The sequence below is a fragment of the Colletotrichum scovillei genome (genome assembly GCF_011075155.1).
Source record: "Colletotrichum scovillei strain TJNH1 chromosome Unknown Contig00010, whole genome shotgun sequence".
NCBI lineage: Eukaryota > Fungi > Ascomycota > Sordariomycetes > Glomerellales > Glomerellaceae > Colletotrichum > Colletotrichum scovillei.
This window is the reverse complement of record NW_023336268.1, coordinates 498,986-522,016: the sequence shown is the minus strand read 5'-3', so window position 1 is coordinate 522,016 and position 23,031 is coordinate 498,986. Positions and strand designations below refer to the sequence as shown.

General features: G+C 54.4%; 6 protein-coding genes across 6 annotated transcripts; 3 read left to right on the top strand and 3 right to left on the bottom strand.

The window, feature by feature from the left end:
- Positions 1-6,004: 6,004 nt before the first annotated feature.
- Positions 6,005-10,806, top strand: HER10_EVM0005288 (uncharacterized protein; the record flags this gene model as incomplete). The annotated part of the gene is made up of 3 exons (XM_035474910.1): positions 6,005-7,104; positions 7,168-7,385; positions 7,444-10,806. The coding sequence occupies exons 1-3, from the start codon at positions 6,561-6,563 to the stop codon at positions 10,804-10,806; spliced, it is 4,125 nt and encodes a 1,374-aa protein (XP_035327979.1). The 5' UTR covers positions 6,005-6,560.
- Positions 10,807-11,425: 619 nt separating this feature from the next.
- HER10_EVM0002474 (uncharacterized protein) lies at positions 11,426-13,324 on the top strand (the record flags this gene model as incomplete). The annotated part of the gene is made up of 3 exons (XM_035472183.1): positions 11,426-11,803; positions 11,990-12,364; positions 12,434-13,324. The coding sequence occupies exons 1-3, from the start codon at positions 11,702-11,704 to the stop codon at positions 13,322-13,324; spliced, it is 1,368 nt and encodes a 455-aa protein (XP_035327691.1). The 5' UTR covers positions 11,426-11,701.
- A 272-nt stretch (positions 13,325-13,596) lies between these two features.
- On the bottom strand, positions 13,597-15,806 carry HER10_EVM0008725 (elongation factor Tu GTP binding domain-containing protein; the record flags this gene model as incomplete). The annotated part of the gene is made up of 5 exons (XM_035478235.1): positions 13,597-13,961; positions 14,016-14,813; positions 14,869-15,057; positions 15,159-15,687; positions 15,753-15,806. 5 exons carry the CDS (start codon positions 15,804-15,806, stop codon positions 13,597-13,599), a joined length of 1,935 nt encoding a protein of 644 aa, XP_035328283.1.
- A 1,041-nt stretch (positions 15,807-16,847) lies between these two features.
- On the bottom strand, positions 16,848-17,825 carry HER10_EVM0009553 (putative LSM domain-containing protein). The gene is made up of 4 exons (XM_035479038.1): positions 17,599-17,825; positions 17,454-17,543; positions 17,363-17,399; positions 16,848-17,311 (listed from the first exon to the last, which is right to left on the bottom strand). Exons 1-4 carry the CDS (start codon positions 17,719-17,721, stop codon positions 17,271-17,273), a joined length of 291 nt encoding a protein of 96 aa, XP_035328350.1. The 5' UTR covers positions 17,722-17,825; the 3' UTR covers positions 16,848-17,270.
- Positions 17,826-18,114: 289 nt separating this feature from the next.
- On the top strand, positions 18,115-20,872 carry HER10_EVM0012439 (uncharacterized protein). The gene has a single exon (XM_035481835.1). The coding sequence runs from the start codon at positions 18,505-18,507 to the stop codon at positions 20,752-20,754; it is 2,250 nt and encodes a 749-aa protein (XP_035328608.1). The 5' UTR covers positions 18,115-18,504; the 3' UTR covers positions 20,755-20,872.
- A 64-nt stretch (positions 20,873-20,936) lies between these two features.
- HER10_EVM0012280 (GlcNAc-PI de-N-acetylase) lies at positions 20,937-23,019 on the bottom strand. Its single transcript, XM_035481678.1, has 3 exons — positions 22,119-23,019; positions 21,942-22,044; positions 20,937-21,853 (listed from the first exon to the last, which is right to left on the bottom strand). The coding sequence occupies exons 1-3, from the start codon at positions 22,342-22,344 to the stop codon at positions 21,235-21,237; spliced, it is 948 nt and encodes a 315-aa protein (XP_035328591.1). The 5' UTR covers positions 22,345-23,019; the 3' UTR covers positions 20,937-21,234.
- Positions 23,020-23,031: the final 12 nt, after the last annotated feature.

Here is a 23,031-nt window from a genome sequence, read left to right as displayed (position 1 = left end):
TCAATACGAGCCGAAACCTCAAATCAGACCCCAATTACAATAGTGACCGTCCCCGTGATTTCCGGGCTCCGAGCCGGCAGTCGTCCGCAACTTCCGGATACGACCCCACCCCGCTCCGATCAAGCCCGCCGACCAACGGCATCCGTCCAGACCATACCCTCCGCCCGACTTCCAACCACAGAACAAACCAACCCGCCAAATATCGTATACAAGATGCCCTTTCTCCAGCGGCAAACCCTGGAGAAAGGGAACGCGAAGCTAAGGTCAATATTACCCGATGTTTAACTATTAACTAATAGCTATACAATAATATCGGCTAATAGCCACACGGGGATGAGGGTAAAGGGGCGAATAATAGGCTGGTATTGAAAATAGAGACCTCAAAGTTTATCACGGAAATGAGCTTCGCTGTGGAATCGTACCTCATACACGGGCGCTTCGCTCAATAAAAATCCCACGCATGAGGCCATCCAAAAGCACCCCACAGCCAATCCCCAGAAGTGAACCAAAAAAACAAAAGAGTTCACCCCCCCGGTGGCGAACGGGGGCTACATCTCTTGGTGCACATGCTGGGACTCGAACCTCGACCCTCCTGGTGTAGGCTAAGCCAGCTGAACAGGAAGCTCGCCCGTAACCATCCCGCCAAACGGCAGCTTTGACCTGACCTCGCAAGCCTGTGAGGCGCCTGCTGCCGTTGGTGACGGGATTGGACTTGAGGGGGTCAATATGGGCTTCCTTCCTGCCTGTATTCACTCACTGAGGTGACGGGGAAGAATCATCAGATGAATAGTTATAAGGCAGGTGCGGTTGACAACCTACACCCGCCTGGCTACTTCCTCCAGAGTTCTACCGGATTAATCTGCACCCCTTCGCCGGCCAAGACCAGGATCCCCAAGCCTCAAAACCACCAAGACCGGACCTTGATTGAACCCCTCCTCCGTCATCAATCAATCATCAGCCTTAACGCGTTCTAGCCCCCCTCCCCCCTCCCCCCTTCCTTGACTTGACAAACAGCTCAACTCGAAAGGCCTACACCCAGTCTCTGGTACCGTCGAAACCCCGCCGCATGAACTTCTCTGTAGCGGCGCGAGAGGTGACTGGTCCAGAGACTCGAGCGGCCGTATCCGAAGAAGCTTGGTTCATGCGTGGCAGACCGGGGTGGGCCCGCTGGGGTCCCAGCCGGCTGCGCCGCGCCCCGGACCGGGGGAGCGCATTGGGGGAAGATCCTTGCGTCGGGGGGGCCTTGCATGACATCTGCGTAATGGAGGCTCAAAGAGGCGGGGGAGGAAAGACAACATGATTGCGGATGCGGCGTCTGTCGGCTATCCAATAGTCACTATAGGCACATTTCAGATTCCTGCGGAACCAGAGAGTTGTAGGCAATTCATCTTGCTTCTCCAATTTCGTCTCCAGGCTTGGCTGTCTCTATCTGCTCAAACCATGCTATGTGGTATCTAGTGTTACAATGTCCGTATCTTAATGAAGGTATCTTGATGCGCCGTGAAAGGTCATAATCCACGCAATCGTCATACTTGGCGTTCTTCGCCCTCTTTCCGCAACTCCAGCCACTTTCTGGGGGCACTTTGATGCGTCGGGCTGTCTCCCTCCTTACTTTTCCCAGCTGTAATCTCCCGACAAAAGAAATAATAATCTTACACATTAGTAGTTGGTCTCTTCAGGCGTTTTCGCTTCAGCATTCGAAATCCAGATACTTCGAACCCAACACTCAAATAATTCCATACATGATAACGGCAAGGACTGGTAGGCCCCACGCGATACCACCTCTTGGTTTGCTGTCCATACCGCCGTTCATGAGCAAAGCATCAAGAGGGTTCACCGGGGCTGAAGAGGTGCTTTGAGGTGAGTCCTGGTTCTCAGTCGTTGTCGTTGAAGTGACAATAGTGGTGGGAGGTATGATAGGGGGTGCCTGGCTAGATACTGGCGGTATCGCTGTGGTTGCCGGAGGCAGAGGCGCCTGGCTCGACGGCGGCAGTATAATAGGCGTTGATGTTGATAATGATGTTGTTGGTGGCGGCGGCGGTGGAGCGACAGACGTCGTAGCCGGCGGAGGCGGAGGTGGAGGAGGAGCAATAGCGGTTGTTGAAGGCAGAATGATTATCGTTGTGGTGGATATCGTCTGCACTGCCGATGACGTCTGTTGGTTGAGTGCGCCGCAGAGCAAGTTTACCAAGTTTCCGGACAGAGCTTGGCCAAGTATCGTGTTGACCTGTACCTGAACAGACTGACAAACGTCCTGGAGATTACTTTGCATGCGAGTCAGGCCATTTCTGCATTTCTGGGAGCACGTTCCCGTGCTACCGAAGTCGGTGGCTTCGCATCCTTCGATGGGGTTGTTGTATGACAAGAGACAACCCAGCGGAACGGAGAGCTCTGTAATCAGCTGGAAATTAGACAGGCTGAGTGATGTGCTTCCGACGCTGATTGTTGCTGCTGTTGCCGCTGACGCCAAGACTAAGAGCTCGACCAAGCGCCGCTGAGGGCATTCGAATATCGGCCTCCTCATTTCGGGTGTTTTTCGTCCGTCGTCTGTGAATGAGATCGCGTTCTGGCGTGGCGTAGCCGCCGTTGGATGTGTTTGAGGTGATTTTCCCACTCGGGCGTTGTTGATTGTGAGATTCTCTTCGTATATTGGTTGTAAATGTTTCGTGGCAGATGGTCGAGTCGTCGTCGACAGGACAGTGACGAAGCGGCCAGAAAGACGGTGGCCAACTGAACTTGACAGACCAGGATTTGGCTGGGAGGCGCTTGACTTTTGGGGATGGAATGACAGAAGCGTGGCAGTTCGGGCGGCGGGCAGTGAAGGCCAGAGGGCCGAAACGTCTTGCGTGTCAGACAGAGGCTGCTGGGGATGACGGCACGATCGGCTGGGAGAACCACGTCAATGCGGGTCGCAGGGCCGGCAGGGTCCAGAGCTTAGACGACCAAACGGTTGGGTATCCTGGGGCGTTGATTTGAAGGTTTTGGTGTTGTCTGACTGTGAAGCTGCTGCTGAGGAAGTGCTTACAGATGACGATGGTGTGAAGGTCGCGGGAGTGCGCTCTCTTTTGGGCGAGCTCGTCAATGCCAGCAGGCCGCTTTGGTGTATAGTCGAGATCTGGTGATTGGGGCGGCTTGAGACTAAGAGAGTCGTTGGTGATGAAGCGTGTTTCTTGTATTAGCCGGCATGGACCATGCGCCGGTCAGACAGGGTTTAGGAGAGCCTCTCTTTTCTACCACATGGGTAGAGGATGGGCAGAGAAATGGACCGTTTGAAGAGAAGGGATCCAAAGGGATGACTGATCGGAGGGATTATTGACGGCGAGGTTGCCGATCGTGATTCACCGTAGCGAAGAAGGGTTGCACTAGCAGACGAGCAGACTTTAGGACGGACCAAGTCGGGCAAGATGGGAGGAAATAGAGAGGCAGAAAGGTTCAGGAACCGCCTTTGCGTTGTTGGAGGGTGAAGCTTCGTTCGTCTGTCTATCCGTTTTCTCGCCTTCAAAGTGGCATGCAGTCTGGACGGATGGTGTTTGTCCGAATGTGAAGACGTCGCTGGTTGGAGGGTCGGAAGCTGTAAGTCAAGGAGTTGGCTGATGGAACCACTTGGGCGTCGGTGACACTAGGCGACGGGCAGTTGCGTCTGTGTCGGCGTCGGTCCGGCTGGGACTGGGAATACGGCAAGGTAATATACCTCAAGGTAGGGAGAAGGGACGGTGCGAACAGAGGAAGGGAGAGTATCCGCAGGAGAAGGAGGGCGAGGGTGAGGGTGAAGCGTGAGGGCAAGGAGGTGCGATCAAACACTGCTGATCTTGAGGTTGGGCGATCCGAGGTTTTGTGAAACAGAGTTGCTGCTGTCCGCTTCTCAATGACACCCAAACACGCTGCTGTGGCCCTGGACTTTGAGTTCCCAGGTCAGACAGAAGAGAGACGCGGAGCCGAGTGTTCGGGGACGCAAGGAATGCAGGTGGCCTTGATGGAGAAGTGGGCGCAACAAGATAAGGAGTCCGGAGACAAAGGTAGACAACGGGTTGAAGAAGACTGGATGAACATGAAGATGAGCAGCTCGCTCAGATATGAGGACGGCGAGTGATGAGGTCGGAAAATAGTTGAGAGAACGGGAAGACACTAGTCGACTGCGTCCTTCAGGCTCTAGTGCTCTATTCGTCAAGAAGACCCTTGTCTTTCTTTCAGTCTTCCCTTCTTCGGGAAAGACGTCAAGCAAAATGTCCGTCATACTTGTTGATTCGCAGCCAACGAGCTGGACTGATGGCATGTCTCTCGATGGATCATGGGAGTTCTCCGTAGCTAAGGTATGTGGTGAACGGGGCAACCCCTGCGCAGCCGCAGTTCCGTGCAAAGGCACAAACGCCAGGGCGACATCTGACAGGTTGCAGCATTTGGGACGCCAACGGAGGCTGCAGAGACTGCAAAGTCTTGCAAAGAAGCAGGGGCTCCTTGATGAATCCTTGGAGTTTGTGAACCAGTCAGTCTGCGGTTACGAAGGAGTAAGTGGTGAAGGAGTGGTGGAGTGTTGGCGGGAGGGAGAAGAACGAAACACTTTTGGCGTTTGAAGTCAAGGTGCAGCTAACCCCTTGTGGGTCTGTGATTGGCCTGTGTTGCATCTGGGGGGAGGCCCTTCCAGCTGTGGCCTGCCGCCTGCCCGCCCAAAAATGCACAGGGCCATTTGTGGCCAGGTAGGTACGCAGTACGGAGTACCTTACAGTGGGGGAAGGGCCACAGACTCGTCGGTTGTGCCCGCCCGGGGGCATCTTGGGGGAGGCCATTGGCGCCTGTGATTCGTCCAACAAAAGTCACTGGCTCACAGCTGAGAAGGAAGTCTGGGGTGTTCCCGGCCAACCGTTTCCTCACTCTGCATTCACTCAGACTCACTCAGTGCTCCTCGTTCATCCAGTCACTGTCAAGCTTTTCCTGCCTACAGAGACTTCACGAACTCTGTCCGACGTCGGTCTCATGAACTCTGAGATGATCTGATGTTCATTGGTTGGCTACTTGGTTGATCTACTACCAGTGAGAGCTGTGATTTGAAAGGCCGACCAGCAACAATTGCGGCTCACTCAAGAGACTCATCCTCAATCCATAGGCTTACTATTGTAGGTCAACCGCGCTCACTCATCCATAGACATGTTCGTCCGAATGTTGTCATTCACTGCGTTTCTCATTAATGACCTCTTCGTCATCAACAAGACCTCTAGAAGTCTAGAGCAATATCGCGTCTTCGCTAGTACGGACCGCAAGTCTTGCTGACGACTTGATTCATTTACGGAAGTGGACCAATACTTATTCCGACACGCGACCACGTAACGGAAGCAGTGAACGGCTTCCCCCCACAACGGATAACTCTTAAAATAGTACTGGGAGCATCGAAGCAAGAAACAAATGGCTTCCAGCCAAGTTTAAATGCTGATAAAGCCCTCCTCCCTCGACTTCATACTTATAATTGTCATCCTCTCCTGGCTCGCATGAAGCTCCTCATGTACTGTCTCCCTCAACTGCTTCAGATGAACGAAATGATACTACGCCGCTTATTCTCTAGCTTTGGTCAGAGCACACACTGTTCTAACGGCACCACCGTAGTGGAGATCTCGCAACCGGGAAATACATCTTCCTCTCGACTCATCTGTGACTGGGAACAAAAACAAACTCACAGGAACGCCTTGTATGCCGCTCTTGGTGAAACCTCACAATCATGAATAATGAGATTAGACGCCCCATGCTGCGCCACAGGTGGCTCATTCAGGTTGAGACTAGCAAACCCGGGGAACTGGGCATCGTGGAGAGCGCACTGATGCACATCGCGGCCACATCTACTTCCTTATTGTACCTTAAGTTACGGAGTACTGTGCCTCAACCTTGTTTTTACCGCAGCTCGCCACCTCATTTATTCATTTTTCTTGTCGCCAGCCTCGGAAGGTGAGAGGCCTATGCTATTGAGAGATTGGGATTCCTAGGAATTCACGATGAGGCTTCATCGCGTCATGCAAGAGGCTTAGGCAGCAGCATTCTGTGTCGACGCTCGAGCGGGGTGAGTGATACCCTGGTACCTGCCCGGTTCAGCCATGTCGCATCACAGAGCCACAGGAACGAGACACCAACGTGTACTAGTGCTCTATCGCCAAATCTAACGGGCTCAAATGGAAAAGTAAGACGAGCTGCCTTTAATTAGATCGACCTCGACCTGCAATGATCACAGTGGCGCGAGCTGCCATTGGTTCGGTACCACATAAGCAATCCCCCTGTGGACATGGCTTGTCGAGCTCCCGACGGGAATGGCGCCAGCCCAAGCAGCAGCCCTGGCACTCGTCGACCGCCACTGTTGGACCAATTCAACTCTGATTGATGGTTTTTTGAGTTGGATCTCGTTGCCTACCCGAGCCCGACATCCTTGATCCTAGAGACGCTGTCAGCCTCCTATTCCTACCTTACACGACCTTAAATCCAATAAAGCAGACTACATGCCTCCTCCTTCTGTGGACTCACATATTTTTTAACGTTCTTGAAGCTACCATGCCTTTAAACGCTGGCCAGCGTCGTCGCCCATCATGCCCGGTCCCATCGCATCGACCCGCGACCTCTTCGTAGCCCAGCCGAGGAGCATCCACCGAAAACCCGTTGCTTCGGCGCAGTACGAAGTTGTTGGGGCGCAGGATGATGACGATGAGCAGGAGAGAGGGCTCCGGGGTCACGAAAATAGCCTCCGACACCGCGACCACCCGGCCTTGGACGAGAACAGGGCGTTTTTGGATGAGCCTGTCGATTTCAGCGATCACCACAGACACGACGGCGATCACTACTTATCCCCGGAACATGGTCTGGCGTCTGTGATTTCGCAGAACAAGAACAGCCCGCACGTATCCGAGTTTGGCTATAGCAAGAGCCCAACTCCATCGCAATGGTCCGAGGAGTCCCGGCCTCGCATGTGGAACCCTGTGTGGCTGAGAAAGACGGTTCTCGTCACGTTTGCGGTGTGTTTTGTCGCCATGCTTCTCACGACGGCTCTACTCTACCACTTCTCCGTACAGAATCATGGATTGAGCACGCAGCAAGAAGTCAATCATTATGGCTGGAAGTATGGACCTACAGCTGGTCAGTATTGAGGTCTACAGACAATCAACTTGCATCAAACACTGACATGACATCGTTACCAAGTTCTCGTCATCGTAGCTGCTTTGTGGCGACAGGTAGACTACGCCAATAAGATCCTCATGCCGTGGAAGGAACTGCGCAGTGGTCCTTCCGATGTGCATAAGACGCTTCTTCTAGACTACGTCTCACCACTGGTGACGACCAGTTTCTGGAAAGCAATCAAGAATCGCCATTGGGCCGTCGTTGGCAGTATCGCTGGCTGGGCCCTGATTCTCCTCACCGTAAGTTGCCAACTAGAGAAAGCGGGAAAGACGGAGGGGAGAATACTGACGCCAATAGACCGTATTTTCCACTGGCCTACTCATCCTCGAGCCGACGGAAGTTACAAGTAACAACGTCGATATTGTGATGACGACAAGCTTCGACGCTGGTGGATTCGATATTCTAGACATGGGTCCAGGTCCTGCACAGGTGTACTACGCCATCAACTTCCAAAATCTGCCTTACCCGTCTGGCACGTCAGAAGACATGGTCATTCCTCAGCTCAACGCGATGGGCAACGGTCGTCCTGATGCGAATTTTACCGCCACAACACCAGGTGCCAAGATTGGGTTCAGCTGCGAGACTCTTCCCATACAGAACGCGACCATGACTTCGCTGCCTTGGTTCAGCATCAACGGAGCCTTCTGGGTCGCCAACATCACCACGCCGGAGTGCAACATCACCCGCGCCATTGTGGCCGCCGGCCCAGATCACAACATCTACGCGAAGCGAAATGCTATGCAGAACTACCAAGCATGGTACCAGGACTACACTTGCAATAACGGGGTGGACTGGAGCGCACCGCTGAACCCTCCTCTGACCAAGTACACCACCGAACAACTGACCAATACCAGCCTTCCGCATCGTATGCTTTTTACCGTAGCGGACATGAGGTTTTCTCCCATGGACACGAGGCGAAACGGCCCCGCGTACATCTACATGGAAAAGATTGTGGCAGTAATGTGCAAGTATGACTACACTATGAGCAACTATGAAGTCAAATCGACTACCCTTGCCGGTGCCAAGTCAGAGGTCGCTTTGCAGAGCGCCATCCAAGACACGAACGCGAATAGCAGCATTGCCGGCTTCCCGAACGGCTATTTGGGTCTTGCTGTCAGTAACTCTGCGGAACAGACCAAGATTGGTGATGGCGGTGTAGACTTTGTCTTATCGACATCCGTCCCTACCTTCTTCCTCATGATGAAAATGAAGCGCGGTTTGTCCACAATAGGATCTTTCATGGACACGGACCTTCTAATCTCCACGGCATCTGAGGTCTTCAAGGGAATAGGCGCTCAGGTTTTGTCTCAGACGTCCCTAAAGCCTTCTAATACGACGACACAGGGTTCCATCACGTACCTGGAGAACCGCCTGCATGTCAAGGGCCTTTCGACAGCGTTGATGTGTTCCTTTTTGGGAATCCTGACTCTCATAAGCATTGCTATGATCTTCCTCCGGCCTCAAAACGTCGCACCGCGAGAGCCAGGATCGATCGCGGCGAATGTCACAATACTGGCGGCGAGTCCGGATTTGAACAAGCTGTTCACTGGCCTGGGGTCATCACGCAGAAGTCTCATTCGGGAAACGTTATCCGGGTTTCTGTTCAAAGGGTCTCTGCGACCTGGGCCAGAGACCACATACACCATTGAGCCTAGCCATGGTCAGATGGAACCCTCACGTACCGCAGTGCCGAAGGAATACCAGCCAATTTCTTGGTGGCGCCCCTTGGCCGGAGCTCCATGGTTCCTGGTAGTCAGTGTCTTTTTACCTCTGGCGGCTATTGCAGCGTTGGAAATCATACAGCGCATTTCAGACAACCGAGATGGGTTCATGGAGGTGGGCACGAAGACTTCGACAGTCTTGGCGACGTACGTACCTGCCGCCGTGGCCATCTCCTTGGCTGGTATGTACTCGAGCTTCGAGGCGATGGCTGCCATATTTGCGCCATTTGCCGCGCTCAAGAAGCGGGACGCCATTGCCAGCCGCTCCGTATTTATGAATCTCGTCGGCAGGATGGCTCCTCACGCCATATGGGAGTCTATTCGCTCGCGGCATTTCGGCGTCACTGTCATTCTTATGGCTAACATCATGGCTGGATTCCTCACCATTGTTGTTTCGGGTCTTTACAGCGTCTTGGCCGTGCAGCAGGTTGAAGGCGTTGCCCTGCAGCAGATGGACGCATTCCGGCTTGACCAGACCACTCTCTGGGCCGAAGATAACCAAGCGACCGCAATCACATCGTTGATCGAGTACGTCAACCTGCCAGATCCAAAATGGACGTCTGGTGATTTGGTCTTCAACGAGATCAAACCCATGGGTCTCAGCAATCAGGCCGTCGCTAATGGCCAGGTTCCGCTGTCGGCCAAGATGACGGGGATCCGTGGCAACTTGAGTTGCTCCGTCATACCTGCCGAGCAACGGGAAGTTCAGCCGGTACTGTTCGACAGAAGTACCATGGAGGTTCGTCTCGGTGGCATGGGCACTTCGGTGAGCGTCAACAACCGGACTGCCCTACTCGCCATAAATACCACCCTTCCCTGGATGTGCGGACGCAGGCCATCAAACACGACCTCCAAGACGTGGATGCAATACTTTCAGATCCCAAGCTCGGGGTCCCCGGTATATCTTGGAAAAGCCTCCATTATGATTTGGGGCTTGGGAAACTCGAGTCTCGTCTATGGTGACGGTGCAATCGATACGAGCCCATCAGCTGGAAATGGCTGGCCGACGACCGACTATGATATCGGAGGTATGGGCTGTCCTACGGTAGCCGTAACGTTTGGCACCGCGAGGGCCACCCCCCGGAAGGAAAAGTATAGGAACACAACGAGGACCAACTTTGACGTCGAGAGCGACCTGGCGACAATCGTGTGCCATCAGAAAATTCAGGAGGTCGAAGCCAACGTCACGTTCAATGCTCCGGATATGACACTCAGCAGGACGTCGCCGCCGGTGGTGGACGAGTCGACGATTGAGCTCCTACGTGCCCCAAAGTCAGACACGACGTCCTTTGAGTTCTCCCTCAACAAATTCTTTTTGGATTTTTCGACATCGGCTCGGAACGTGACGATTCAAGGACCAAACGGCAGCAACATGACTGGTTTCGAGTCTCTCGTCGATCCTTTTACGCGAGCGCTCGTCACGGGTAGGAACGGGCGGCCGATCGAGGAGCTAGCCGGCGAGAAGAACTCGCAAAATCTGATTGAGGCCTCGAACGGCCTATACAAGACGTACATTGCGCAAGCCATCGCGGCCAACATGCGCAACGCGACGAGCAGCAGCGGGTCGAACCGGCTGCCGACATACCAAGGCCTCGTGGTATCGCAGAGCGCGCGACGACTACACCAGAACGCTGGGCCCAAGATTGCTCTACAGGCGATGCTGGGCGTCATGGCGCTGTGTATCGTCGTGTCGAGGTTGCTGATCGACGTCAACGGGGTGCTGCCTCACGATCCGTGCTCGATTGCTGGGACGGGGACGATGCTTGCCGGGAGCGAGATGGCGACGAGAAGGGTCGTTCCGGAGGGGGCGGAGTGGAGGAGTGACGGGGAGCTCGGTCGGGCTGGGGTGTTTGGTGGTGCGATGAGATTTGGGATTGGGTGGTGGCGGGATAGAGGTGTTGATAGGTTTGGGATTGATGTTGAGGAGGAGAAGGCGTGATTGTGAGTGTTGTTGGTTGATGGGGTGAGGATGTGGACTTATCTTCGAATATATATACCCGTGCTCTATGAAGCAATGAACGAAATGATAATTAATCATATACTATCTTGACCACTGCTCCAATGGAAATAGTCCTCCATCGAATCACTTTAATCAATGGAAGTATCTTGAGATTCAATGTTGCTGAAGACTTTCCAACGACGAACACCAAGCTCGAAGCAAAGCATTCGCGAGCATTCTCCCTTTTCGCGGATTGCGATCCAGTCAAACATATCATGAACGATAGCCGAATTCAGTTTCTTTGATATGTGAGCCACTCAAGTAAAGCATCAAGTTGCATACTTTTCAACATCTACTCTCCGTCCCGACTTCCACGTCCATCATCCTCCTGATGCGGGGTGCTTCTCTCGATACGAAACGAGGTTAGCGCAGTCTTCCCCAAATACGAGCAGAGGTTAGACCCATCTTTTGAACCCACCTGTGTCGGAGATCAACCAACCATACACACTCTAGACGGCATAAGCCTATGGATCCGACCCGGAGGCGACCGGGGTAGCTCGACGTCGATCGCGGGTTGAATGAGCGCCTCATGACCGGAGGGGTTTCCGGAGGAGTGGGCCTTGTAAACTCCGGGAGGATCAAAAAGGGCGCGCTATGCTGACGCATATTTTGTTTTTGTTCCTGCGGCTCTGTTTCCTCCGTTCGTATCTGCTGTCAGCCAAGCATCACTCCCTATGTCCATGGTGAACCTGCCCCGACCTCGTTAGACCATCTAGGCCGCGTCTGGTCCCTTGATTATCGTGGAGCTGCAGGACGCCGGCCGAGCCAATCCAATCCGTGTACTGGATCAGATCATCACAGATCACCTCTCAGCTAGGCTTGCCGGGCTATCGATATGTCTTCTCTGGAAACATCCCCGGGCGATGACGTGCGCAAGCGCAGGGCTCATAAGAAGTCTAGAAAGGGGTGTGGAAACTGCAAGTTGCGGCGGGTGAAAGTACGTATCATATCTAAGGATTGCGCACTCCTGATCATGTCATCGAGTGTAGCCCTATCATTCTTCGTGCAACCATCATCGGGCCCCAGAGATAAGTTTCTGCCAGGTCCCGTAACTAGGGGTCTAGGATGACCCTCCAGCTCTCGCTTTATGTTTCCAGTCTACAGTGTCTAACAGTAAAAATAGTGCGACGAGACTAAACCCCGATGCGTGAAATGCGTCTCGTACGGCGTGACATGCTCCTACGCCCCCACGTCCGCGGCGACGGCCCTCTCTGTGGAAGTGGCGTTTAGTGTTGACCTCTCGTCTGCTTCAACTACTCCCACACCTCCTCAACCGAGAGCTGATCCCGCTCCGCCTGCTCGGGCCCCCCTCCCGCCCCGTTACGTCCCCCCGCCGTTACCACAAACCGGATCCATGGAAAGCCCAGACGCGGCGTATCAGTTGACTCCAACAGACGTCCGCCTCCTCGAACGCTTCCAGAAGAGGACAGTCCTGAGCCTCGGCTCCGCAAAGAGTAGAACAATCTACGAGAAAAAGACCCTCCCCATCGCATTCTGCGTAAGCCCCTGAACCCTTCCCTTCGCCCAACACTCTTCCGAGTCCATCGTAGACTAACAAACACGCAAGCACCCCGTGGTAATGCACACAGTAATAGCAATGACCCACCTCCACGACCTAACCCTCCTCACGCCCTCCAACACCCCGCCCTCCCAGGCAACCCAAACAGCCCTAGCCTACCACTGGTACCGCGGCGTCTCCCTCCTCCACCGCAAGCTCTCCAACCCCATCCTCCCCAGCGAGCGCGACGCCCTCTGGCTCGCGGCGGCCTTCATCAGCGTCGCCGCCTTTGCCAACGTCGCCTCCCTCGCCGCGCCCCGCGACGCCTGGCCGCTGAGGCAGGGGTGCCCCTCGGACCTCGACTGGCTCAAGCTAGGCGACGGGAAGAAGCAGGTGTGGAAGATGACGGATACGCTACGCGCGCCGAGGGGCGTGTTTGCGGATGCGGCGAGCGAGTTGTATGCTCACTTGATGAAGCCCGTCGAGGCACCCTGCTGTAGCACCATCGATGATGGACCCGAGGAGAAAGGAAAGACGACGGACGCATGGAGTCCTCCCCTACCGGAAGGCTTCGCAGACCTCTTCGACCTCATCCAGGACCCAACCCACGCGAACCCGTACTTCACAGCCGCCGCCTCCCTCGTCGTCTGCTGGCGCGTACCGCCCGCAGTGACAGCGGACCCGGACTCGATCGAGCTGATCAAGCCCTTCATGGGCTTCATCAGCAAGCTGGACCCGCGGTTCCGGCGGCTGCTCGAGGAGAAAGACGAGCGGGCGATGCTGCTGCTGGCGTACTGGTTCGCGCGGGTGTGTGATCGGAAGCACTGGTGGATGTGGAAGCGCGCCGTGCTGGAGACGAGGGCGATTTGCGAGTATTTGGAGGCGAGGTGGCGGGGGAGGTGGGAGGTAAGGCTGGTTGCGTTTCCGAGGATGATGGCCGATCAGTGCGGGCTGTTGTGATGTCCCGTCATATTGGTGAATCATCTTGGGCTGTGAGTTGAGATGATCGCGGATGGCATTTCACTAGGGTGCGTACCAAAACTTGGAAACACTGAGCGTTGAGACTGGGTGGGAAAGCAAATGTAAATGATGATTGAATGAATGAACAAGACACGCAAAAGCGTGCCTCCTAGAAGTGTACATCTTGGTATCGCTCAAACCCAATGCTAATTGATCACAAAAATCAAATCGCCGCTCAACGCCCAATTATACAAATACCAAGTGCAAGTTCCTTACGCTCCGACCTTGACTTCCTGGCTGTTGGCGGTCTTGTCGCCATTCTCCTCATCCTTGGCTTTCGTTGCGCCATCTTCGCCCGCTGCAGAGTCACCATGAGGATATAGCGGCTTGCTGGGGTCGTAGCCAACCGACTTGACTATCCCCAAGCCTTTGGTCCTGCCCTCTCGGAACAATAAACGATCACCAGGGGCGAGGTACTCGGGGCGCTGGACGAACCGGAACGCCACTGTCGCTCTGTCGCCAGTCCGAATATACGGACGGTCGACATCGATTATCGCGCACGTCTGCGAGACTGGCCCAACATGGAGCATGGCCTGGTACTTTGTCTTGATGGTGGTCGCGTGAGAGAGAATCAAGACTAGAGACGTATCAGCTTGAGCGTTCGATTGAATACTTGTTCGATGTGACTCACCTTCTGCTATGAATTCTCTGTGGACCTTGGGAGCTGGCTGTCCCTCGAGCTTGGGCAGAACAACCATGCCTTTCCTGACATCCTTACGCCGGACTTTCTTCAAGGCGAAGGACGCGGACTGACCCGCAGAAGCAGCTGGCACCCCCAATCGCTTGCGTTCGATGGAACGAATGCTGGTGGACGTGAACTGCCCCAAGGAGTCGGGACCGATGAGCACGTTGTCACCGGCATGGATCACACCGGCCTTGATAATTCCAGAGACAACTGTGCCGACAAAAGGAACCGAAAACGTGTCGTTGATGTGGAATTCAAAGGGTGCCTCGGAATCGTAGCGTCCGTGGTGCGGCAAGATGTTCAGGAATGTCCGGACCAAGTCGAGGTTCTCGCCCGTGACGTTGGAAACTTGGAAGACGGGGCATATCCTCTGGCTGATGAACTGGGTGGCCGTGTTTATGCACTCCTCACGGTCCTTGATGAAGATGGGGATCTTTCGCGCTCCCGGACTCTTCAGGATCTTGGTAATCTGGCTGATGGTCTGCTCGAGAATCTGAGGCGGGCAGATGTCAATCTTGGTAATGACGACCATCACCGGGACGTTGAGTGCCAGGGCAATGCCCAAGTGCTCTTTGCTCATGCCAACCAGGCCATTGTTGGCCGCAACCATCAGCAAACAGTAGTTGGGGCTGCTCGACAGCAGACCAAACACGGTCGTTCGCAGGTACTTTTCGTGACCTGCCAAGTCAGTAAAGGTAATGACCTTGGCGCTGCGTTTTCCAATCTCTTCCCACGACAATTTTCCTGGTGATCGTTAGTGAGTCATTCTAACGACGAAAAATGCCAAAGGGGTGCCTACGCCCAGGAGTGTCAGAGACGACAACCTCTCCAACAGTGTCGAAACCCAGGATCTCCATGCCGACGGAGCTGGTTCTGCCCGTCTCGATCTCGTGCTTATGGCGGAAGAGGTTCACTCGTGCGCGTCCTCTGCCATCGTCGAGGTCACCCTTGACCAGGACTCCCAGAAGAGAACTTTTTCCAGCGTCGACTGTGGTGTACAGATTAGCCTAATTCTACTGCCGTACTGATACTGCGAAGAGACAAGCTCGCCCACCGCGCAGATCATTGACAGACGCAGAGGGCACATACCGTTGCCAACCACAGCTATTCGGGTCTCAATAACATCCTCTACTGTTGCTGGCGTCTGGCGAATCATGATCTTGCCACTGCAATGGCTGTCTTTGCCAGACTGAGCGCTCGGGGCCTCGACATCGCCACCGACGTTTTTGGTGATGAGCGTCTGGCAGTCGGCTCGTATCCTCTTGGCCGCCTCTTTCAATCTGGTGTATGCAGCGTTCCATTGCTCTATTGATAGTGCCATCGACTCGCCGTTGTTCTCGAAACCAAGCTCGAACACGGCCTCCCCGTGGCCCTCAGCTATCCTTTCCTGGAGCACGCCCTCCAACTTCTGAAGTGTGTCGTCATCGGTGCCCAGCAGAAGGTCTTTCAGCCGGGCGCTAGGGGTAGGCTCGGCTAGATCTAGGTTGTCGAAGAGCTCGTCGAGTTCGGCATGCTGATGTTCGGGGACTTCAGTAACCTTGGAAGTGTCGGTCGGTTTTGCGCTTGGGTATCGTAACGCTTGCTGCTTCTCGACGTACTCGGCAAAGTCGCTAAGAGCCTAGAGGAAAGTGGTTAGTGACGGTCAGGGCGAAGAGGCATTCCAACTCTGTGGGATATTCATACAGCTTCGCCCTTACGCTTCTCATGCGGTAACGACTTTATGTTCTTGCTCGTCATGGTGGGGTGATGGGAGCAGTTATATTCGTATCCTAAGGATCATTGATACGTGTCAAAAGCAGTACAATGGGGTTGTAAAAGATGTCTGATGGAATTGATCGATGGGAGTGCAATGCAGCGTGTCAAGACTATATAGAGGGAGGGGCGAATCTTAGTTCCGACAAAGTTGGCGTCGCGACGGGACAGTGAAAGGAGTCATCGATTGACTCGGAGCGGCGAAGTCTAACGGCAGGCAGTGCCGCAGTGACAGTCGAGGCCACTTTCACCTCCACACCACGCCCGGGTGACAGAATACCCCGCTGCTTTACTTTTCCGCCGCTTATTCTGGGGCCATTTATCCCCTGCCAGTTTCCTGAAATGTGTCTATGTTATACTACGTATGCAACAGCCCTCGCAACTAGCGCCTATCATACGAGGATCCCGAATTAGGACAAGTTCTGACCTGCTGAGCATTGAGCTGAACCATTTGGTTTGGCCTCGCCCAGGATACGGCATCGTACCCAGATCTTTACATATACATAGAGCATTAGGCATGGTAGGCGTGGTTGGAATTCAGAGACGGGCGAGTCTAAAGCAGCGTTGACATCATGAGTAACTCGGCGGGGCTTATCGATAAGAGCTGTTGCACGGGCCAGTATCGACCTTTGCTGTGGTGACGCCTGGATGGTGGTTGTGGATTTACCTACAGTACTAAGGTACGTAGTAAGGTCATTGCAGAATGCGGAGCCCCGGATTGTGTCTTGACTGAAGTATCTGGAAGAAAATCACAGAATGGCTGTTCTATCGCTCTTCAGCCATGGCGACCCGCATGGCTGGATACACTCACCACAAAGGTTGCGGCAAACGGAAGTGGAAGTTTGTGTGACTCAGGCACTCAATTGCTTGCTTGTGAGTTGATTTGCAGCTGTACCCTGGTTGCTGCGCCTCTTGCCTGACCTGGTCAACTGCTGCCAACCAGGAGCAAGAAAGAGTCATCAAATTGTTCGGAATAGCACATCTGGAGCTTTCGAAAACCCAGTTGAATGGAGTAGAAAAACATGAAGCAGGGTGCGCTAAAGCGTGCTCCATTGCTAGGAATGTCTATTTGAACTGCAAACGACGAGATTGAGTGTATGGTTGTAATTGGTAAGTTTGCCCAGCTGTTCCTCAGCCATGATAATGAAGCGGCCGAGTGGCCCTGGCTGCACCATCGTACCAATACGCAAGTTGTCCCAGGCTGTAGTGGAGTAGATTCTGCAACAGGCCCAGGGGTGCTAACGTGGTCTCGGGATGAGGGTATATGGAGAGAGACCGCATTGATGATAGTCGTATGAAGAGTTACATCTTTTCCTCTCCGGTGTCGCGACAAGAGACGTCAAAACGCGTTGCGAGCGGTGAGGTGTTGTCGTCGGCTCGGGTGTACTTGGTGTTGACTCAAAACCAATGCCCCTTCGCGGCGATGGTTGATGCGTGATCCCCCAATGGTTATGAGGACGTTTGAGGCGAGATGAGAACCACGCTGTCACCTGCGAACTGGTTAGACTTTTGACTAGTTCCTACGATGTGATGCAACTTACCACGAACGAAGAGCATTTCCGACTTTCTGCTGATGGTCTGCGGTATGCTGTCAGGATTTGATGAGACATCAAGCTCATCGAGTCTTCTCACCTTCACTTCCTCATCTTCTTCATCCTCATCCACTACGTAGATGGTCTCCTCGACCTCACCCAGAACAAGGTTGCAATGGCTGTCGTATGCCTGTGATACAGATTAGTATACCTCAGTCAGCTCCGAGACACGCATCACAACTCACATGAAGCCTGCCCTTAAGCTCACGGTCACCTCTAAGTTTGACGAAAACCACTTCATCGAGCAGGAGCTTGACAAGGTCAAGAGGCTCCTGAACGTGCGTGGTGTCTTCGCCGGCGTCCGCCATGGTGATTTGAAGAGTGAAGTTCGGGTTCAAAGAGAAGGGAGCAGGGGGCTCTGTGATGAGATGGATCGGTGCGGTTCCTTGATATGAAGACACAGCGATTCAACTGGGATGGCCGAGAGGCAATGGGTGGGGCCGGGCACAGGAGGAATTGTGCATTTTGCGCGGGCAAAGCTCAGCTGCACGTCATTGGTCAAGACCCCTCGGAGCCGGCTGAGAGATAGTCCGGCTGCTCAGCCCACAATGAGATTGAACCGTGCCACGGCACACCGGAAGGTGGGCCAGGAATGGGTCTTGCCCCAGGTCTGCGTGGAGCTTCCCGTCCCTTGTCCGGGATGGCACGGTTAGAGGGGAAGGGAGCAGGGCACTAAAGCAGGCACTTGCAGCACTTCTGTTGTAACTTTGAGCGGGCAAACAGGCACTGGCGGAGAAAGACAAGGAGGACGGCCGATGGATGAGGAGGAGGCGGCGGCAAGCAACGGCGGCGGCGGCGGCGGCAGCGGGAGAAGCAAAGTTGGGGAAGCTGGGCTGTCGGGGAAAACGCCTCGACCTGCGTAAGCTGTGCTTGGGGGAGCTGTGCCTCCATGGCTTGCCGATGTGGTACGGTACGTCCCCCTTCGCAGTGAGGGGACAGCTTTGTGTTTGTCCTTTTCACTCAACACCTCCCCTCACGCGAGCAAAACGGTAGTCCAGCCACATCTTTGAAGAAACACCACTTCCGCTTGGCCGTGCCATTGGCTTCGAAGCACAAGACATGATTCGATACAGACCTCGCAGCCTTTCATCATGATAGCAGCTATAGAGACCAATGGCCTTCGACAGCTGCTGCGGCATCGAGGACCCCCTCGCGGCACGCCCTCGAAAATCTTGGCTGCCCGATTACGAAGATGCTACGGGCATCTGCCCCCTTTTCCCATATCAACAGCACCCGCCAGAACCCTGATTCCACGAAATGGGCTGGACATCTCAACGAGATGCATGTCCCAGTCGCATAAGCTCAGCTTCGACACCTCGGCCCCTGCGATCGAGTCGCGCTCAGATCAATCTGCCGACGCGCATCTCGCGGATTTGCTACGGGCGGTTCAATCACAGGATACAACTCAAATAGCGAAGAGTGTCAAAGGTCTAGCATGTCACCCACGGGCCATTGAGGCGGCGGACGCGTTGAAAAGGCTGTCACCGACTACATTTTCGGAAATCGTGCGCTCCCTGGACCCCTCTCGCGTCGGCCCTGGCAGCAATGCGACCCACGGCCTGCATATCGAGAATGGACTTGGCCAGTACAGCTCTCTTGCCTCGGTCGCCGATCGATTTGGTGTTCCCAAGATCTACAAAAGCACCTTTCAGTCATTGCGTACGCTGTTCGGTCTACGATCCTACCATGGTAACGAGCCTTCTCGGCTTGACTACGTCGTTCTCTTAAGATGCGCCGGTGCTGCATCCGATGTCCAGGCTGCCAAGGAAATTTGGGATGTGACGAAGGGGGAGGAAGATAGCCACCACAGGAATGGCCAGGACTATACCGAATACTTTAAGACTCGATTTCTCACAGACCCAGCCTACTCCCACAACGATAAAGCTAGGCTGCGAGTGCGACTCCGTGATTTACATGGCCGGAGGAAGAACATTAAAGACACCCGGATCTTGTGGCCCCTCGAGAGACTGAGACTTAGTCTTGTTGCCAATAGGAGGTTCACCTACGGCCGTGCTAGTTGGGAACCCACTCACGACTTACATCGCCTACTCAGCTTGCCCGCCCCTGTCGGACGACTGAATGCATTCATCCGCAAAAAGCACAAAGTGGTGGACGAAGAGTACTACTGCGCGTACCTAGTAGCCTGCGCACGCGCTGGCTCAGTCAGGGAGATGACTCGAATTCTTTATAAAGTATGGGGCATCCTCATCACCGACAGAGATCATCGAGCAGCAACGATCGTCAAGGCCAACAGGGCAGACAGCAACAGGCGAACACCGACGCCAACACAGCCTTTGATCAACGCCATTGTGCAGTCTTTCGGTTGCACTGGTCATGTCATTCTAGCCAGAAAACTAATCGAGTTTATCTCTGCAGAATGGGGCATCCCCATACCGCCAGATACCTGGTCGTCGCTCCTGGAGTGGACCTACCTGATATCTTCTAAACCGGTCACCCGAGAGTACAAGACTATTGGCGACAAAAACAGGGTCGTTCGGTCTCACGACGTGTTGGCTTTATGGGACGCCATGACGGCCAATCCCCACCTGGGAAAGCCCGGCTTCCGTGAACTTGATATTTACGCTAGGTCGCTGGTTGCTTCTGGCAAGCTGGATGAGGCTTGGGACTCCATCAGACATACATGCGCCGGGTACGACTCACTATGCAAGGATGTCGAGGCAGCTCTGTTTGAGACCCTTTTCCCATCGCCACCGCCAGCTTCGATTTCTCGTCACCATCGGCTAAAAGCACAGCAACACATGTCATGGTACTCCATCCAACGCTCGTGCCAGCAATGGTTGCGGCAGGCCAGCGTACGCTTACGCCGCGAGCCCGCGCTGGGATCCCAGATTATCCCAGACTTTGTCAACGATTTTCGCCGTTTTCTCCCTGATCCAATAACGTACTCGACGTATGGAGGGACTGTCAGGATCCTGAATCAAGACATCGCCGCGCCCAAAACCAAATGGGTGAAGCAGATTGTTCGCTCCGAGCCAACTCGGAGACTGGCTCCCGATCCAAGCCGGCCAAAGGTTTCTAAACCAGACGGGGCTGCGGAGGATGCGGAAGCTGTACCCATTGTCACCGAGGCGGGCGACCCAGTGTATGAGAGCATGACGATTACCCTCAGACGATCAACCCGAAGAATGGTCCGCCAACGAAGGGAGGTCAGATTTGGAGAGCAGGAGAATCGTCTACGATTTGAGCTTGGCAAGCCGGCAAGTAAGGGGGTTGTGAATGAAGGAGAAGCGATTAGCCCGGTCGAAGGTCTGAACTCGCAAAGGTTACCACAGACCGGTCCCCTGTTCCGAAAGGAGGTCTTGAAGGCCTTGGTGTGGTAGATGGCAGAAGGCGATACATTTTGGCAAGAGGAATCTGGCAGACATGTCGAGAGGACCCTGTCTGTTAGATGGACTCCAGTAAACAATTCAATGAATAGAAATACCAATGTCATGGAGAAAAATTGTGTTCTGATGCGATGTTACTGCAATATTTCTTTCAATGGGGTACCGATGAATAGTTGGAGATGTACTCTGTTCCCATCATCTGGTGTACCTGATCTTCATTCTGTAACTGCAACGCTGATGATTTTTGTACCCCTGGTGATATATGTTGGTATCTACCCAAAACATAAGGAGTCCATGCAAAAACGCCTGCTCATGATGAAAAGGGGGTGGTAGGTAGGGGGAATATGAGATGCTAGGTAGGATATGCCATTTTCTTTTTTCGATCCATGCTTTACCATCAACTCCTCTTTCCTCTTTTTCTCACTCTCTCTCATGACTTATTTCATATCTGGACAGAGTTGAGGTGTAGCTCACTCACGCCTTAGTCTCCTCTTCGGCATCGACCTTTTCCAGCCGCAAGTCGTTCAGAACCATGTACCTGCTCAATGAGATCCATCCATAGCGGAACCAGACCATCTGGCTCTTGTGCGCCGTGGTCATTGCGCTCCACGCCGTGGCCCAACCGCCCTTTGCGCCCAGTTCGCTGAGGAACACGAGCGCCGTGGGGTGGTAGTTGTCGTCTTCCTCGTCCTCGTCATCGCTATCGTCGTCCTCCTTCTTTGGCTTCTTTGGCGGTTTCGGGGGGTTGCTGCCGGCCGTGGTGGCCCAGGAGAAGAGCGTGGGGATGGCGTCGAGGAAGTTGGTGTACTTGCGCGCAAAGGGGACCGAGGTCAGGGTGTAGAGGTCGACGGGGGAGGGCCAGCGTGGGTTGGTGGACAGGGCGGCAATGAAGGCGCGGGCGCCGTGGTATAAGGAGATGTGGTTCGGGTGGGAAGAGACGCCGGTCGAGTCAAAGGTGATGAGGACGTCAATGTTGGCGTCGGGTTCCTCGCCGGCAGCTCGCTGGCGGGCGAGCTGCGGTGCAAAGGCGCGGCCGAGGAGGGTAGAGATCTTGGTCTTGTCCCAGACGTTTGTCATGGAGTCTTGAAAGTCGCTGGAGGTGCCGGGAGGCGGTCAGATTAGCTCGTCCAGGGCCTGGAGTGGAGTTGAGGGGCAGTGGGTTAGGAGGGGGAATTGCTCACGGGCTGTCAATGACGAAGACGTCGTGTTCCTGCTGCAGACCGAGCTTCATGCCGCTCTTGATCAGCTCCTTCTTGCGAGTCTCGCCCAGGCCGTCAGCGTTGCCTATATTGTTGCCCCTCTTGTCAGCCACAGCGTCCTTGTGCCCTTTCGGTAGTATCCCCAGGATGTTTGCTGACCTGAGCTCAAACACAGAATCTTGACGTGATTGCCTGTATCCGGTTTGGTGAGGGCCAAAACCGTTGGCGCAAAGAACATGGCCTCATCATCCGGGTGTGCAATCAAGAGACAGATGCGTTTGTTCTCCAGGGTTGGGAGTCTCGGCGTGATCAGCGGGACCAGGTATATATACAATGCAGGCGCAACAGCCACCAGCAAGGCGCCGAAGAGCATTATCCAACCCATTGTCAACTACAATTGTCGCAGATTCCAACACCGGGCAGCTCTGGTATACGATATCGTTTCGTCGGTGAGGAGGTTTCGAGTTCCCCAAGGTGGGGTTATTTTTCGGGAGGAGTATTTCGAGGATGCGGTGTGGCGTGTGTCGGCAAGTCGCAGCCTCGCGCCAGAAGGACGACGGGTTCGGAGAGGTCGCAAAAGGTGTATGTTGAGGAGGAAGAGTTCCCAGAGCAATCTAAGAGAGTCGCAAAGCAGCACTGGATACTCGATGGAGGTCACGAGGCAAGCAGCATCGCGCGGGAAAGAAGAGCAGAAGCGTGAGATGCCACCTTGCGATTTTGGGGGACCCTGGTCTAATCTCGGAGGAGCTTCTTAGCGACAACGGGTGGTGGTGGTGGCTGTCAATGGTGGTGTGGGTGGTCGCAAATAGCGGGAGACGATCGGCTGGGAAATTGGATGAGCTGGGGCCCGGACGATTCGGTGCCTCGCTCACTCGCGCTGCCTCCCGTCACCACCTCAGTTCGGTCATCCTGTCGCAACTGGCGCGCAATCTGCGCCGTCGGTGTGTGGTCGCACCCGTTCCCTTCCCGAAAATGCAGGCGGTGACAGATCCTCGCGGAACGGGGGCCCTTACAACACTAAATCCGCCCTGAGGGGCGAGCGACGCCTGGCAATTGGCCGTCCGGAGCAGTG

Excerpts from the sequence above, each read along its gene's own strand:
- HER10_EVM0009553 (XM_035479038.1), bottom strand. The coding sequence starts at position 17,721 with ATGGCGGACGCCGGCGAAGACACCACGCACGTTCAGGAGCCTCTTGAC. Across the intron at positions 17,544-17,598 it reads AGCTTAAGGGCAGGCTTCAT|GCATACGACAGCCATTGCAA; the intron begins GTGAGTTGTGAT and ends TCTGTATCACAG. Across the intron at positions 17,312-17,362 it reads GGAAATGCTCTTCGTTCGTG|GTGACAGCGTGGTTCTCATC; the intron begins GTAAGTTGCATC and ends ACCAGTTCGCAG.
- HER10_EVM0012439 (XM_035481835.1), top strand. The coding sequence starts at position 18,505 with ATGATAGCAGCTATAGAGACCAATGGCCTTCGACAGCTGCTGCGGCAT.
- HER10_EVM0012280 (XM_035481678.1), bottom strand. The coding sequence starts at position 22,344 with ATGGGTTGGATAATGCTCTTCGGCGCCTTGCTGGTGGCTGTTGCGCCT. Across the intron at positions 22,045-22,118 it reads GATTCTGTGTTTGAGCTCAG|GCAACGCTGACGGCCTGGGC; the intron begins GTCAGCAAACAT and ends GCAACAATATAG. Across the intron at positions 21,854-21,941 it reads GTCTTCGTCATTGACAGCCC|CGACTTTCAAGACTCCATGA; the intron begins GTGAGCAATTCC and ends CGGCACCTCCAG.